We start from the raw sequence: 14,258 nt of genomic DNA, 5'->3' as shown, positions 1-14,258 counted from the left end.
GGAAAATGATGGACTTTTGGCTGTAGAGCACATAGACTGGAGTCTGTACTCACTGATGAAGACTGTGAGATAAAAAAATTATTATTTCATGCATATAAATAGATAAACCAGAAACAGGTAATCTAAGTAACGAGAACACATCATTATCATCATTATTATTATTATTTCATGTATCAAATTTTCCAATGTTTTGTAGATGCCAAACACCATATGCTCACGTTGTAAACACAACACCGAACGCTCCCACATATCTTGTACCTGATTTTCTTCCCCTCTCTCTAGTGAACAAGTGTTTTGCTGGTAACCTCCTACTGCCTCTGCACCGTGTTATCAGGCAGAGCAGCAAAATTATACAGCGCCAATCAAATCAGTACATCAGGCAGCCATGGGAACAGCTCTGCGATTCACATGGCTATCAGGGTGGCACAGTGAGTAATACTGTTTCTTCGCACAGCACTGGATATATTGGCTGATACGTTGCTTGATATACCGCACTTCCTGAGCTCATATGGGTTCAACTGGATTTCTTCCACGCTGAACTTCTTATCTGCACTCCCACACTCGCTCTCTGAAAATCCAGAGGCAGAAGGTCAAGAAGTTGTAAAGTCCACAAAGCAACCATGACTACTCCCACAAGAAAAGTTCTGTTTACATAAAGGCTGTGTTCACGTGCATCACCTCATACATGCATACTGCACCTGCACCATCTACAGATGGAGGGTGCTGCATGCTGTAAAGCCTCTTAAGGCACATTTGTGATACAGGGCTCTATAAATTAAACTGACTTGACTGCACAGTCACACACAGTTTTGGAAATTATGCTTATTCACTTTCTTGCCGAGAGTTAGATGAGAAGATCGATACCACTGACGTCTAAATGCTAATTAGGAGGCTACTGCCAGCAGCCAGTCAGCTTAGCTTGAGACTCTGCTCCAATCCTTTCCAGCACCTAAACCCATGTAAAACCACAGTCTGCCACTTAGACTGTTTGCACAGACTAAACAAACAAGATGTAACATGTTAATTAGCGACATTTAGCTGTGCTGGGAAGTGGATTTTGTTAATGCTGGACAGAACTAGGTTAGCTGTTTTGCAAGCTACTTGCTGTTTGCTGAGAGTTGGATAAGAGTTCTATCTTGAGACACTACACTTACAGTGAGGGACTGCGCCTGACCAAGAAATAGTCTACCACAAACCCCATAACACCGCAACTTCACACTCATTTTTACACTTGTATGATTTTTGTGGACATTAACAAGCAAGCTGTCGGGTCCATGACCTCGGTGCCACAGTGCTCCAGGATGACAGAGGTGTCGTTTTTTGCTACATACATAGCTTTTATTGTCCTGTGGATTAGCACTGTGGTTCTGAGAAACTGTTAACAATGTAAAACATAGACATTTTGAGTGTGTTATAGAAAATCGCCTCCTGCCCTCCATCTGCAGTTCACGCCACAACAAAATACACAATTAAATTCTCTCATCAATTCTGGTTCTTTCTTCTGGATCACAAATACATCCAAAATCAGAGCAGTTACACGTGCTAATACATTTTGTAAAGCTATATAGTATTTTTTTTCATTTCATGGCTGAGACTTTCACTTTCCCCTGCGGATGACTGACAGGTAGCAGACGAAATGCATGCACTGCTGTTGACAAACTCAGCTCACAAACCGTGAAAAAATGATTAAAGAGCAACTATAACAAAACCAGATAAAAGCTTCAAGTGTGCTGTGATGAATTATCGGCACTGTGAACGACGTTTTTCATAGTGGCAGCAGATGGCTTCAGCTGGAGAAGAACGAGCCCTGATATCTCAAAATACACTTAAGTTCAAGAACTTGGACTGTAGACAAAATACTACAACAACTTCTGCTGCTAATAATACTAATAATGATGTCATCTATGAAAGACAAACCTCATGTCCAGCCCATTGAGGAAGAGGATACGGTCGCCTGTTTTGAGTCCACATTCCTCGGCAGGACTATCTGAGAGGGAGACAATGATGGCAGAAAATCAAACATCAATCACAGACTGAAAATGGATCCTGGCACAACCTCACCAGCTAACAAGGTGCACTGAACAGACTGGGACAACGGTGAAAGATGGTGACTAATGTGATGCTGTCAATCTGTGTATGGCATCCAACAAAGCCCATCAGCGAACCAGATCTCCGTGCTAAATCTTATTACGTAAGGAAACAGCGCTGTCAAAACAATCCCTGGTGGAATCTGTTCTGACTGCACTGTACCCATCCGCCGTCGCCTCCTCATCTGTCAACTCGCTGCCAAATTTTCCTCACATGCCAGCTTTTTTTTTTTTTTTTTCAACCCTTCATGTGATAGTGTGTGTAGATTTAGGCATGCTCACAGGCCACAGGACACCCTCTGTATCCTTGAGTTTGTGCTCTCCTGGTTATCAGTTAGGATCCGTGCACAGATCACGATGAGAGACATGCCATCCACCCCCACTATCTCCATGTCAACCTCCATAAGGCCCACTGAGTCAGTCCGCCCTGGCCGCTTCAGCACACGATGGTGGGAGATGATGGTGGGTGGGAACAGTGCCGTCATCATCAAATACACACACACACACACACACACACACACACACACACACACACACACACACACACACACACACACACACAACACACACCTCCCTCCTCAGAGAGGAGCCTGGCAAAGTCCCATTACAGTAACTTCACAGCCTCTCTTGTCTGCAGATACTTTTATTTGGGAAGGCAATAACAGTTAATTAAATAACCTTTTACTGCTGGAAGTAAAAAAAAAATGAAAGTAATTAACATGTTCACCAAAAGCTCTTAGTGGCAATTAGCCTGACAAATATTAAACAGTGTTTGGTTTTCATGCCAGTAATCCCTGTGGTAAAAAGCTCTGGTCCTATTTTATCCAAAAATTCATCCAGCAGAGGAAGTCGCCCGACTGAGGGCACTCTGACCATAATGATTAAAAAAAACAATTAAAAAAAAAAACAATTAAAAAGTCTGAATGGCTGACCTGACTGAACCAATTAACAGGGCTTTGTAGTTATTCCACGCGTTGATGTAAATCTATTAAGAACAGTTATCTGAATCAACACCAGATGTGAGAGATGGTCCATCGTAAAAACAATTCAATAACCTCAAAGGAACCATTTTTGGGAAATGCATTTATTTGCCTCGTTGACGGGAGTTAAGTGAGAAGACTGATAGCATTCTAGTGTCTGTCCATTCACTATGAAGTGAAAGGCAGCAGCCAGTTAGCTTAGCTTAGCACAGAGATGGGAAACAGAGGGAAACAGTTAGCCTGGCTCTCTTCAAAGGAAACAAGATCTGCCTACCAGGATGTCTATGTTGTGTACAAAATTCAAAACATAAAAAAATGTTTTTCATTGGGGGCTATGTTAAGAAACAGTCCTGCACATATTTTCCTATAAAACCTCAAATAATCTTTTTTTAGTGAGTGGTTTAGAGGTATTGGGAGGTGAATTTTGTTACCTCTAAGCAGAGCCAGGCTAGCTGTTTCCCCCATTTCCACTCTTAATGCTAAGCTAAGCTAACTGGCTGCTAGCTGGAGCCTCATATTTACCAGACAGACCTGAGAGTGGTGTCAATCCTCTCATCCAACTCTTGGCAAGAAAGCGAATGAGAGTTTCCCCAAATGTCCGTTAAATAAACTCAAGAACTAGAAAACTCTTAGAAAAGATTCAACACTCTTACCCGACATCACCTGTATGCTTTCAATTCATAGTTTCTAACGCTGTGATGAAATGTGTGTGAAGCGCATGAAAACAAATAGTATGAAGGTATGATAAAACTATGTGATGCTTATATAACATCTCATCTATTTTATATCTCATTTTCAGCAGGCTTGAAATGGCATTTACTTTTCTAAATCGTCAATTTCTACAAAACAATAACGCATCAGGACAATTTGATCATGATCTCAGCATGATTAGATTGTACTCATACAGTATACTCCCAGACTCGAGGACCGAGTCGTGAACTTACTGCTGCCTTTCTCTGAGAAAAAAAGAAACAGGGTACTAAAAAAAACTGAACGACTAACTCCAGATAAAAGCCTGTGTAAACTCTGAATATAACTGCGTAGTACTGACTGACTGCTATAAGCGTCTGCTGCTGTACAGTACAGCCTGTTCTGAGTGTTTTCCTCTTAACATTTCATTGGTGAGTCAGACAAATCCACTTCCTGGTACAGTCATACTCACACACACACACACACAAACACCTCCTGATCACCTTCAACCCCCAGCGGCTGGCACCACAACAGACTCGCCCACAAAAAAAACACACACACCGGCCCCCTCCACCCTCGCCAGCCAACACAGAACAATGTTTGGGTCAAGCACCGCACACACAGAGAGGAGGCAGCTATCAGGGCTGTACTGGACCGGCTTTTAATATAGAAACAGTACCTGGGATGACAGAGTCGATGCAGACGGGAGCGTGACCTCGCAGCGTGAAGCCGAAGTGCTTCTTGCCCCTGTAGACACGAACGATCCTGACGAAAGGCAGGAAGTGAGATGAGCGACTTGACAGCAGGTTTACAAACAGAGCCTTGAAAATAATCCTTCACTTATTGTATCAATGAAACGCCATTGAGGAGAAAAGCTTTGCAGCTTTGCTTTTGTTCTTGTATGCTAAATTCACGTTACTTTTTCCAAAATGCATTCACATCATCGTCTTATAAATAATAAGCAAAGCTTTGTTCTGATGTTTTGAACACTTCTCACAGTCTGTTCTCACGTCATGTCTCAATAGCCACCAATAATAAGCTAATCAAGACATTTTCAATACATTTCTTCATCCTCAGATGGTCGAGTTAAGGTTATAAAGCTAAGGTTTTCTCATCAGTCTAATGACAACTATTAATGTCACTAAGTCTGCTCTTAATTATCATTTTCATGATCAGTTAATATGTCAGCTTTATTTTTGACCCACTGATCAATCATTCGGCCAATAAGATGTCAGAAAAAAGTGAAAAATGACAGTCAAAATGCCCTAGAGCCCAGATATGATGAAGAAAAAAAAGTGGCAGAGTCTCACACTGACTGACTCTTTGGTATTTGATTGATTCAAAGATCAATCAGTAATTACAACCGTTGTCAATCCTCTAACCAGTGAATCACTTCAGCGTTAACTGTGACATCACTTAGCTACACTGATGCTTCACAACCGTTCTGTGAATGGATGGGGAGCCCAGCTGTCTCTGGACGGAGCGCTCACTCGCTGCTGTTTACAAGGCTGTTGTCATGCCTCACTTCTTATTTGATTTGTCACTTCCTGTCGGTGGGAGTCTGAACAGGAGGGGATATGACGCTCATCTTTACTGCAATCCTACAATGTGATTTAGGCTGATAAACGTGGCTTTTTCTTTCTCATTTTTTCTACATGACAATCCAAACTAGCGCATCCTTAAACTCCTATCACTCCACACTTCTGTCTCGGAGTTTTATTCTCCAGCTTCCAGCTAAAATAAAAATTATTCACGACAGACTCGACATGGGAGAAAAGAAAAAAGAAAAAAAAAAGCTTTGACATTTCGCTGATGGTGGTGCTTTGCTCTCATTCACCCCGGTGGAGGAGTGTTCGGTGGATCCTCCCATCACATCAAAAACGAGATACTTGGGCTGTCTACCCACAGTGCGTTGCCATGGAAACGACCCAAGGCAACGCTGCCTCTATATGTAAACAGGGGGAAGACGAGTGAAGAAGAAGATAGGGAGGGAAAACAGAGGGATCTGTTCTTTGATGGCCACGTTTACTGGCTGTTATGTAAGATGAGCTAAATGCAGATGGGTGCATTAGGTGCAGCATGTGTGTGTGTGTGTGTGTGTGCGTGAAGAGCGTGTTGGGCTGTGCTGCCACAAAAAACAGCCGCAGCATCAGCCTCGAGCACGCTTGACAAACTGAGCGCCTACAACTGTCAGGCTGCTCAAGGCCACTCCTGATTCCTGTCAACACGCTGCTGGTCAAAATGCTACCTGCATTTACTCTACGCACATCCTTTAATTTCAACTGTAATTACTTAATGAAACCACTGTGACAGCAACTACTGGTTCATTGTGCAGCAGCTCCAATATTGGCCAGAATAGACAATTGACAATCTATAGTGATTGAGTATAGATACAATATCAATCATCACAATATCGACCATCCACTAAAACTACACTTTTAACAAATCTATGGGTGGATTCATTAAAAAAAAAACTGGTATATCTCTGTTTTTGAAAATGTGTTCAGTGAGTTGATATCATCATCATCTATCTCTCTATGAAGGCAGATTTGGGGATTTAGTTAGCTGGTTCGGTGTGGGAGTGCACTGCCACCCCTTTAATCCTCCACTCCGCTGTGGCAGTGACAGTCGTGTAATCAGTGTGTTTGTGGGTGGAGGATGAGCGGGAGAGGTTGAATGTTGAATGGTCAGGGGCTCTACAACAGAGCAGGATTAACATGCTGAATCAGTGAGGGGACACACACAAGCGGGGTGGTGGTTTCAGTTTCAAGGAGCTCAAGTGTCGCTTTGTGGCGAGACTCTAGAATCTAAATTTCTGACTAATAAAGTCAGTCTTTGGCTGCTGCGTTACATGTTGAGATGAACCTGTTGGCAGCCAAACAGTAAACAACACTTCAAACACAGTCAAAGCGACTCATTAACATCATATCATTATAAAAACAACACATTAGGAGTCTCATACATGTGGGCTCACCTCTGATTGGGTCCAATAGGGGGATGTGCAGGTAACCCAGAGATGGACTTCCTTAAGCCCCTGTCTCTTTCTCTCTCCCTCTCCTCACCCCTCCCTCCTGGCTCTCCATCTCTGGGCACCGAGCTGGCCCGTTTGGACCCGTGGTGGCGCTCGGAGGGGTCCTCGCTCCGACTGCGCCGGATCCTGCCCTGCGGCTCGCTGATGCTCTTGCTGCGGCAGAGTCGGTTGATCACGTTCTGGGACACGGCCTCGTCGAAGCGCTGCCGGTGCTTCTTGGGAATGAATATTCTGGCGAACATGGTGGCATGTGAGGAAAATGAAGGAGGTTGATTTTAGTTTTTGTCCACAAGAGTCAGCAAAAAGAGAAAGAGTAGGAAAGAGGATGGATCTACATCACAGATCCACCTCCGTCCATTTGGAAAACATAGAGTCCACAACCAAAAGCCTTGGATTCCCAGTGAAACAACAGCAGCAAGTCAAACATCCAGCAGGAGCAGAGATTAAAAAGTGATGATCAACTCGACCGCTGCTGCCTCGCTAATTCAAATCAACAGGCTTCCTGCTTCAAGACTCAGATTGAAAGAAAAAGGCTTTTGGTGGACAGGTGAGGCGGTCTTTCCCTGCTGTCCCCAGAGAGAACAAAGAAAGAGAAGTTGAATAAAAAGCCAGAGAGAAAAGATCTCTCTCTGAGGAGAGACAGTGAGGATATGCTGGCGTCGCTCGCTGCTTGCTGAAGTCTCACTGCTGCAGCGTGAGGTACCAGAGCCAGAATACAGCAAGAGAAAAAGGTGTGGGAGTGAGCGAGCATGGGATTTCTCCTCTGCTATCTCTCTCTCTCTCTCTCTTTCCGTTTACAGTATCTCATTGTCACCCTCTCGCTCTCCTACACTTCCGTCCACGCCTCACCTCTGTGTTACTCTGTCGGTGTGAGCACAGAGAAGGAGGCTGTCATCATCTTATCTGACCTCGGACCTTACCAATTATCCAGGCAGCGCTCTGTAGGTGGACGGGTTTTAACGAGGAAAATCATTCTCATTTGAGTTAGGAGTCCAGCATTTTTCCAACAGCGTCATGTCCTAACAAAAGAAGCTCAGCTGGTGACATTTTCAGTACATACTAACAACAACAAAGGGAAAAAACAGACACACACGAGGAGCTCAGCAGTCCTGAATTTCTTTAGATTTAGTCCAGAGATTTAGTATTACACTTTGACAAAGCTGGGAGACATATGAGAGACAAATGAAAATCTAATGGTGCAAATTGGCACAGCAGAGACCAAGATATACTGACTTTTAGTCCGCAGTGTGGGTCAAGCTCCAAAAATGTAGGATCCTACAATTCCCATGATGCAATGCTTCATTAGACCCTGCCTTTCTTGCCGAGATTTAGGTAAGAAGATTGATACCACCCTCATATCTGTGTGGTAAATATGAAGCTATAGCCAGGAGGCAGTTAGCTTAGCTTAGCATAAAAGCTGGAAACAGGGGGAAGGAGCATCAATAAAGCTCACTAATTAACAAGTAACATCTTATTTGATTAATCTGTGAAAAAACTATAGAGTTTAAAAATGGCTAGGTTATGTTGCAGAAAGCAGTGGAGGCAGGCTAGCTGTTTCACCCTGTGTCCAGGCTTTATGCTAAGCTAAGCTAACTGTCTCCAGGCTACACCTTCATATTCAGCATACAGACACGAGAGTGGTATCAATCTTCACATCTAACTCTTGGCAGGAAAGTGAATAAACATATTTCCAAAGTGACAAACTATTCCTTAAACAAATGTGTGACAAAAACATCAAGTTTGAAATGCTGACACCTGAGTTTCATTAGAAATACCGCGATAACATTTTCTGACTGGTTAGTTTGAGGAGAGGCAGACATCTCAAAAGTTACCACTTTTATATTTAACGAAGGACGCCCAAAGTTCTCATGTTAAATTCTGACTATATATAAACAGCCATACAAAATCTGCAAAATTATGATTTAAATGACAAACTATCTGATTAAACACTATGAATCAAAATGTTTGATACTCAAAAAAGATGAGGTTTTGATACCAAGCCCGACTAAACAGACTAAAACATGAATTTTGTGGCACAATAAACACGCAAAATGCCAAAGAGGGGAGTAAGTATAGACTCTCGATGGCGTTTTGTATGGAGCATCAGCTGGTTAACAAAAGCACAACTCAGACCCAGAGAACAAAGCAAAATGACTCGTCCTCTGCACACAAAGACTCGGCTGACAACAAAACAACTTTTCATTCAAGTGATCAGAACTGCTGCCAGGAGAAAAGACAACTACCCACCCACACACACACACCCGCACACACCCCCCACTCACTCACACCCGCACACACACACGCACGTGTTTTCTACAGCTATTGTTTACTTGTGAGGATACTCACAGTGCTGCTAGCAGGGAGTTAACTTAGCTTAGCATAAAGCCTGGAAACAGGAGGAAACAGCTAGCTCAGTGCTGTCCAGTGTTTATGAGATGCTGATAGGTGGATTTTGTTACCTACCAGAGAGGAACTGCGTGCATTTCTCAAAATATCAAACTATTGTTTTAAACCCACTAAAGCAGCCCCTTAAAGAAGTGAGAATTGGCCAAAATCACCTCATTTTGGAGGATTTATTAAGGCAACAATGTACTTATAAGTTCACGAAAATGGGAAAATGTCTGACATATTAACTGTCTTTTACAAACCTAAATGAAAAGTGAAAAGTTTAGCCTGCGATGATTAATGTGAATAAAAATCTCAGCTGATACATCGAGCCAGTTAGAGGTTTATCATTTGATCCATGTTTGTTAAATCATAGAGGCATTAAGCTCCAACTGAGAGCAAAGCAGCGAACGCAGATTCACACAAACAAGCGTTTTGATGCCCACCTACACCAGTCTGTTGTGCTCTGACTCGCTGATCTGCTGCTGATCTGCTGATCAGATGAATCAGCCGTAAGCAGGCTGGGTGTAACGCGGCCTGCGAAAAAACAGCACCAGCGGAGTAATTAGCAACAAACTCGCTGATCGAGACGAGAGAGAGATAACAGCTACCCCTGCACGTGTCCACGGGAAGCTAATTAAGCTGCATAAAAACAACTTTGACAGCTAAATAAAGCAATTAGGACACACTCATTGTACAAAGGGAAGGAGAGAGAGAGAAAAAGTATTTTCACAGCAAGCGTGAGGCCTGGCCACTGTTCACTTCATTACCCACAGCTGTTTAAGCACTTTATTAAAAGGTACTCAGGTAAATATAGAGAACTTCCAGCCCTGTGCCACTCCTGCTGTGTGGAATATAATGAAATCTCATTTACATGTGGAATCTAAAGGTCACAGCCTCCTTTAACAGCACCAGGCGCCTGGATGAGGAGCTCATTTCTGAAAAGATGGCCTGTGCAGACAGGCCTTCAGTGACAGAAGAGCACGAATGAGAGAACGATCTTCATGAAGCTGACGCAGAAGCGAACAGCTGATAATATTTTTAACAGTCAGTTCTCTCTGATGGGCAAACTATGTGCTGGCGACGCTGTTCTTGATTAATCTTTGCCATTTCTGCACTGCGAGCTCTTGTTACTTATGCAGACACAGATATATCTGCGCTGCTGGCTGATAATGTCAGACACGCCACTCTAGATCAGCTCTGCGTTCACATTTTGTGAACCCTGTCGGGTTGTAGTCTCTTTATGTGATGTGAGAGGATGCTGCGAAAAGGTCAGAGATATTCTCCATAGAAAACAGACTGTGTACAAACTAAAGCCAACTCATGCTGCTTGTCTGTAATAAGATACAGATGCAATCACTGCAGTTGATCTCAACCGAGTTGAGATGAGTATGCTGAAGGTAGGAGAGGGTAGGACATATCTATGGAGTAAAAAAAGTATGATAATAGACATATAAAAGGGGATATTAAGAATACAAAATGAAAGAGAAAATAAACAGAGAACACAGACAGACTTTGGGCCCCTCCAGTGGCAGCATCATAAAATACACTGTGGCTGACGGCATTGTGCTGCGTGCTGCTACGCTCTGTGCAGGAGCTCTCCATTCAGCACCACAAGGACACAGGACAAAGAGGACTGGTGGTTTTTGACATGATCTTCTTTCCTCCTGCCTGTATAACGTACTGTTCCTGACTTTTAATGGCTCACAACAGGTGCAGTGTAATAAAATATGATTAAAGCAGCCAATTAAATACCTATGAAAGGGGCGCTTCACCAACTTTACACATTAACATCAACTCTGCTTGCTCTGATCTAATCTAATCTACCACCTCTTTTTAATGATATTATCTAAATAACAACAGTAAAAATAATACTAACAGTAACAAATTTTTCTTCACATACTGCCAAGATGCTGTAAGCAGCTTTAAGTTAGCAGCTATCCCTTTAAAAACACACATGATTTGATTCAACCGAACGCTGTCGCTCGTTTTAGCGTGGCTGCCACCTTTAAGAAATGGTGGGTATCTCATTTTTGGAACAAGTCAGTTCAGTTAAAGATATAGGCCACATATTCTTAGCCTGCTGTCACTGTCTGCACCGTCTGATTGGGTTTGAGGTGCACATACATCTGACTGCAGCCTGAACACAGACTACTAGCTACAATGAGCAGACTCCTGAGATATAAATAAATGTTCTGTAGTGATGTAGGTGTAGCGACCCACACAGTCCCTCACTGTTTGCTATCTTTGCCTCCCTGCTATTTGTCATCTATTCATATCACAGTGATAATATGTCTCAGTCTCTCACACGGTACATGTCTGTGTTCGGATGCTTGTTGTGTAATGCAGATGTTCATCCGCCTCAGATTTCACAGCCATCTGTTGAAACAGCCACCTCATCACAAAAAGTTTTGCACGTCAACTCTTTGAAACTAAATGAGTGCTCTGATTTGACCTCATTTATACAGAACAGAGATCTATAATTATCTGAAGGAGGGTTGTGGAGGAGGAAGCAAGCAGGGAGGAAGGGACGGATTTCTCAAAAGGGAGGAATGACAAGGAGAAAACTGCAAAAAGGAGACCTCGTTTCATTTCCAGTGTCCTGATGTGGCTTAAATGTCACATGTCAGGTGTGAAGCTGCTGCCATGTCTGACACACACAGAGAGGGGTGAAATAATGGAGAATCTTTCTTTGTCCTGCCAAGAAAAAGTGAAGCACAGCGGTGGGTCACACATTTAAGGATAAAGCCAGCGGAATTAAGAGATAATTATATGATTTCAAATCTGTTACGAGCATCGCTGGGTGGTCGGTCTACATCCAGGAACTTGTCCAAAGTAGATGATTAAAAATTGTGCTGGTGAAAAAGGTCAGCACATTTAAACGACCATAGTCATATAAAAGGCATGATAAAAAAATAAAGAATAAAACAAAAAATAAGCTGAAATAAGAGATAAAATGGGGAAATCTCTGAAAATATGTTGCATAACATCGACAGAACTGCAGGTTTAAGCATGACTGCAGATAACCTGACGAGCCAGATGGTTACACAGAACCATCTGGGAAGTCGTCCATGGAAACGGTTTGGAAAAGGGCAAGCACTTTCAAAAGATACTTGGCAGGTGATCGAATGAACCATCTGTCTATCACCGTCGATCACGGGCAAACTTCGACCAATCAGATCAACGAACCATATGTTGTAATAGGACTCTTGCCGAAGCCAGCCGGGAGGAGAGTGAGGACATGTTTTCCATTGAGAAAAGCTTTCAGTGCTGTTCTTCTCTTCGCTTTTCTTCCAATGATGAAGAAAGTCTCTCCAGTTCTGATGTAACTGATGCTAAGGCAGCGTCTGCGCTAACGTCTTCAAGAGTATTTTGTTGTTTTCATGTGAAAAGTTGCTGCTCTGGCCTGTAGCTGCCAGTCGTTGCAGAATGAATTCTCGGCTCGCGCGGTCTTGTGAATCCAGCTGACTCCCAACGAAAGACCACAGAGAGTAAATTCAAAATTAATTTAACTATAATACTATCAAATTTTAATGCAGGAAATTTAATAGTAATCCATCAGTACTTGTGGAGATATACCAGTCCAGACAAAGTGGTGGACTGACCCGCTCGGACTGACCGGCACTGTCAGCTCCAGACCGACGCCACCGCTGATGCTAAAGAGCAAACTGTCACAATTGGTCCATTGTGATTTTTTGTTCTTCCCTCAGCCTGAACAAGCAGGTAACACAAAGCAGCTCCTAATCCTACCATTAAAGATGAATGGACTGTGTGCACTGATGAAAAGACACAACTCGCACTGCATATCCTGGCTTTAGTGCCGTGTGCGCTCATCACCCACTTGATGAAAACAGTTTGCGAGGTGAGTGCGAGCGACTAGCGTTGCTCATCTTGTGCAGGGCGGCAGCTCAAGCAGCGGCTGCAAACGAGCTGCAGCCGCTGCCTCCTGCAGTTAAGATTAAACACCATCATTATCAGCACTAAAAAAGAAAGAAAGCTTTGTGCACAGCATGCACTTCACAGTCAAGAGGAGCTATTTAGACCCACCATGATCAACCACTGGCTACTCATGTTCTTCTATGGGGCACAACTATAGTTCTACATAGGTAAAAGGTGGACCTGCTTTGAAATCTGCATGACCATGATGTTTCCCATGCAGTTACTGGCTGACATCAGGTACAGAAAAGCTAAAAGCGCCTGTTGTTTTCAGAGAACACACACAGATAAAAGGAATATTTATGTAATCTGAAAAATCAACATGCAGCTCAAAAGCACGCACAAACACACAGAGGTAAACACAGGCGCACACCCTCAAACACGTGGCAAGAGATTACATACTAAAAGCAGAGCATCACTCATCCTAATGACTTCAGCCACTAAAGAGACAATAGCTTGTCTTTATGTTGCTAACTGTGTGCACGGCCACATCTTATCAAACTACATGAACGCGCTGTTGACGCTTCACTTGTATTAATAAATTATAGATTTAAAGCTTGAGAATTTGCCTTGAAGAAAGCTTAGAAAATGTCGAGGGAATAGAGGGTTTCGAAGCTAAAAACATCAGATCTCAAATATCACCAGCAGCCGTCGTCTGGTCTCGGATTACATTAAATATTCACTCACCTCCCGCTTCACACGCATAATCACTATGATGGCACTTTGTTTAAATGGTGCAACTGATAAAATTGAGGAAATTCCCTCAAAAAATAACCACATTTCATAAAATCTGAACAAATTCAACTAAAAAAGAATGGAAAGGTATACTCACCCCAGACAATTCATTGTTCTAGCTGTCACCCATGGCTCTGAAATCAACTGAACCTAAACACTAAGTTGCACCGCGTAATAGCTACTGCTTCAGTGCTGCTGATAAAAGGTACGCTGGGGCCTCGGTGCATGGGGGAGGCTGTCTTTATCAAGTGTCGAGGGAAAACGGTCACACACCGAGAGGAGAGCAGGGAACGGCCCGAGCTCTCAGCAGAATAATGAAGAAGAAAATCCATCAGAGAAAAACACAAAAACCCTCCCTCAGCGAGAGGGAGAGAGGGGGAGAGAGAGGTAACAGAGTTGTGAGATGGGTGGGGG

The 14,258-nt window shown here is 43.1% G+C and overlaps 1 protein-coding gene across 6 annotated transcripts in view; it reads right to left on the bottom strand.

Moving 5' to 3' along the window:
- Positions 1 to 14,258, bottom strand: part of grid2ipb (glutamate receptor, ionotropic, delta 2 (Grid2) interacting protein, b) — a 34,903-nt gene that overhangs the window by 13,134 nt on the left and 7,511 nt on the right. For 4 of the 6 annotated variants that reach the window (XM_076759775.1, XM_076759777.1, XM_076759776.1 and 1 more), the window contains 3 exons: positions 6,732 to 7,019; positions 4,437 to 4,522; positions 1,918 to 1,987 (listed from right to left, as the gene is read on the bottom strand). In XM_076759775.1, the coding sequence (XP_076615890.1) occupies positions 1,918 to 1,987; positions 4,437 to 4,522; positions 6,732 to 7,019 (444 nt within the window). Of the gene's footprint in view, positions 1 to 1,917; positions 1,988 to 4,436; positions 4,523 to 6,731; positions 7,478 to 13,941; positions 14,049 to 14,258 lie in introns of those variants that run through there. The other 2 variants (XM_076759779.1, XM_076759780.1) reach the window with 2 other exon arrangements.

This window comes from Chaetodon auriga, chromosome 20 (assembly GCF_051107435.1).
Source record: "Chaetodon auriga isolate fChaAug3 chromosome 20, fChaAug3.hap1, whole genome shotgun sequence".
Lineage (NCBI taxonomy): Eukaryota > Metazoa > Chordata > Actinopteri > Chaetodontiformes > Chaetodontidae > Chaetodon > Chaetodon auriga.
This window is presented reverse-complemented; position numbering and strand designations above follow the sequence as displayed.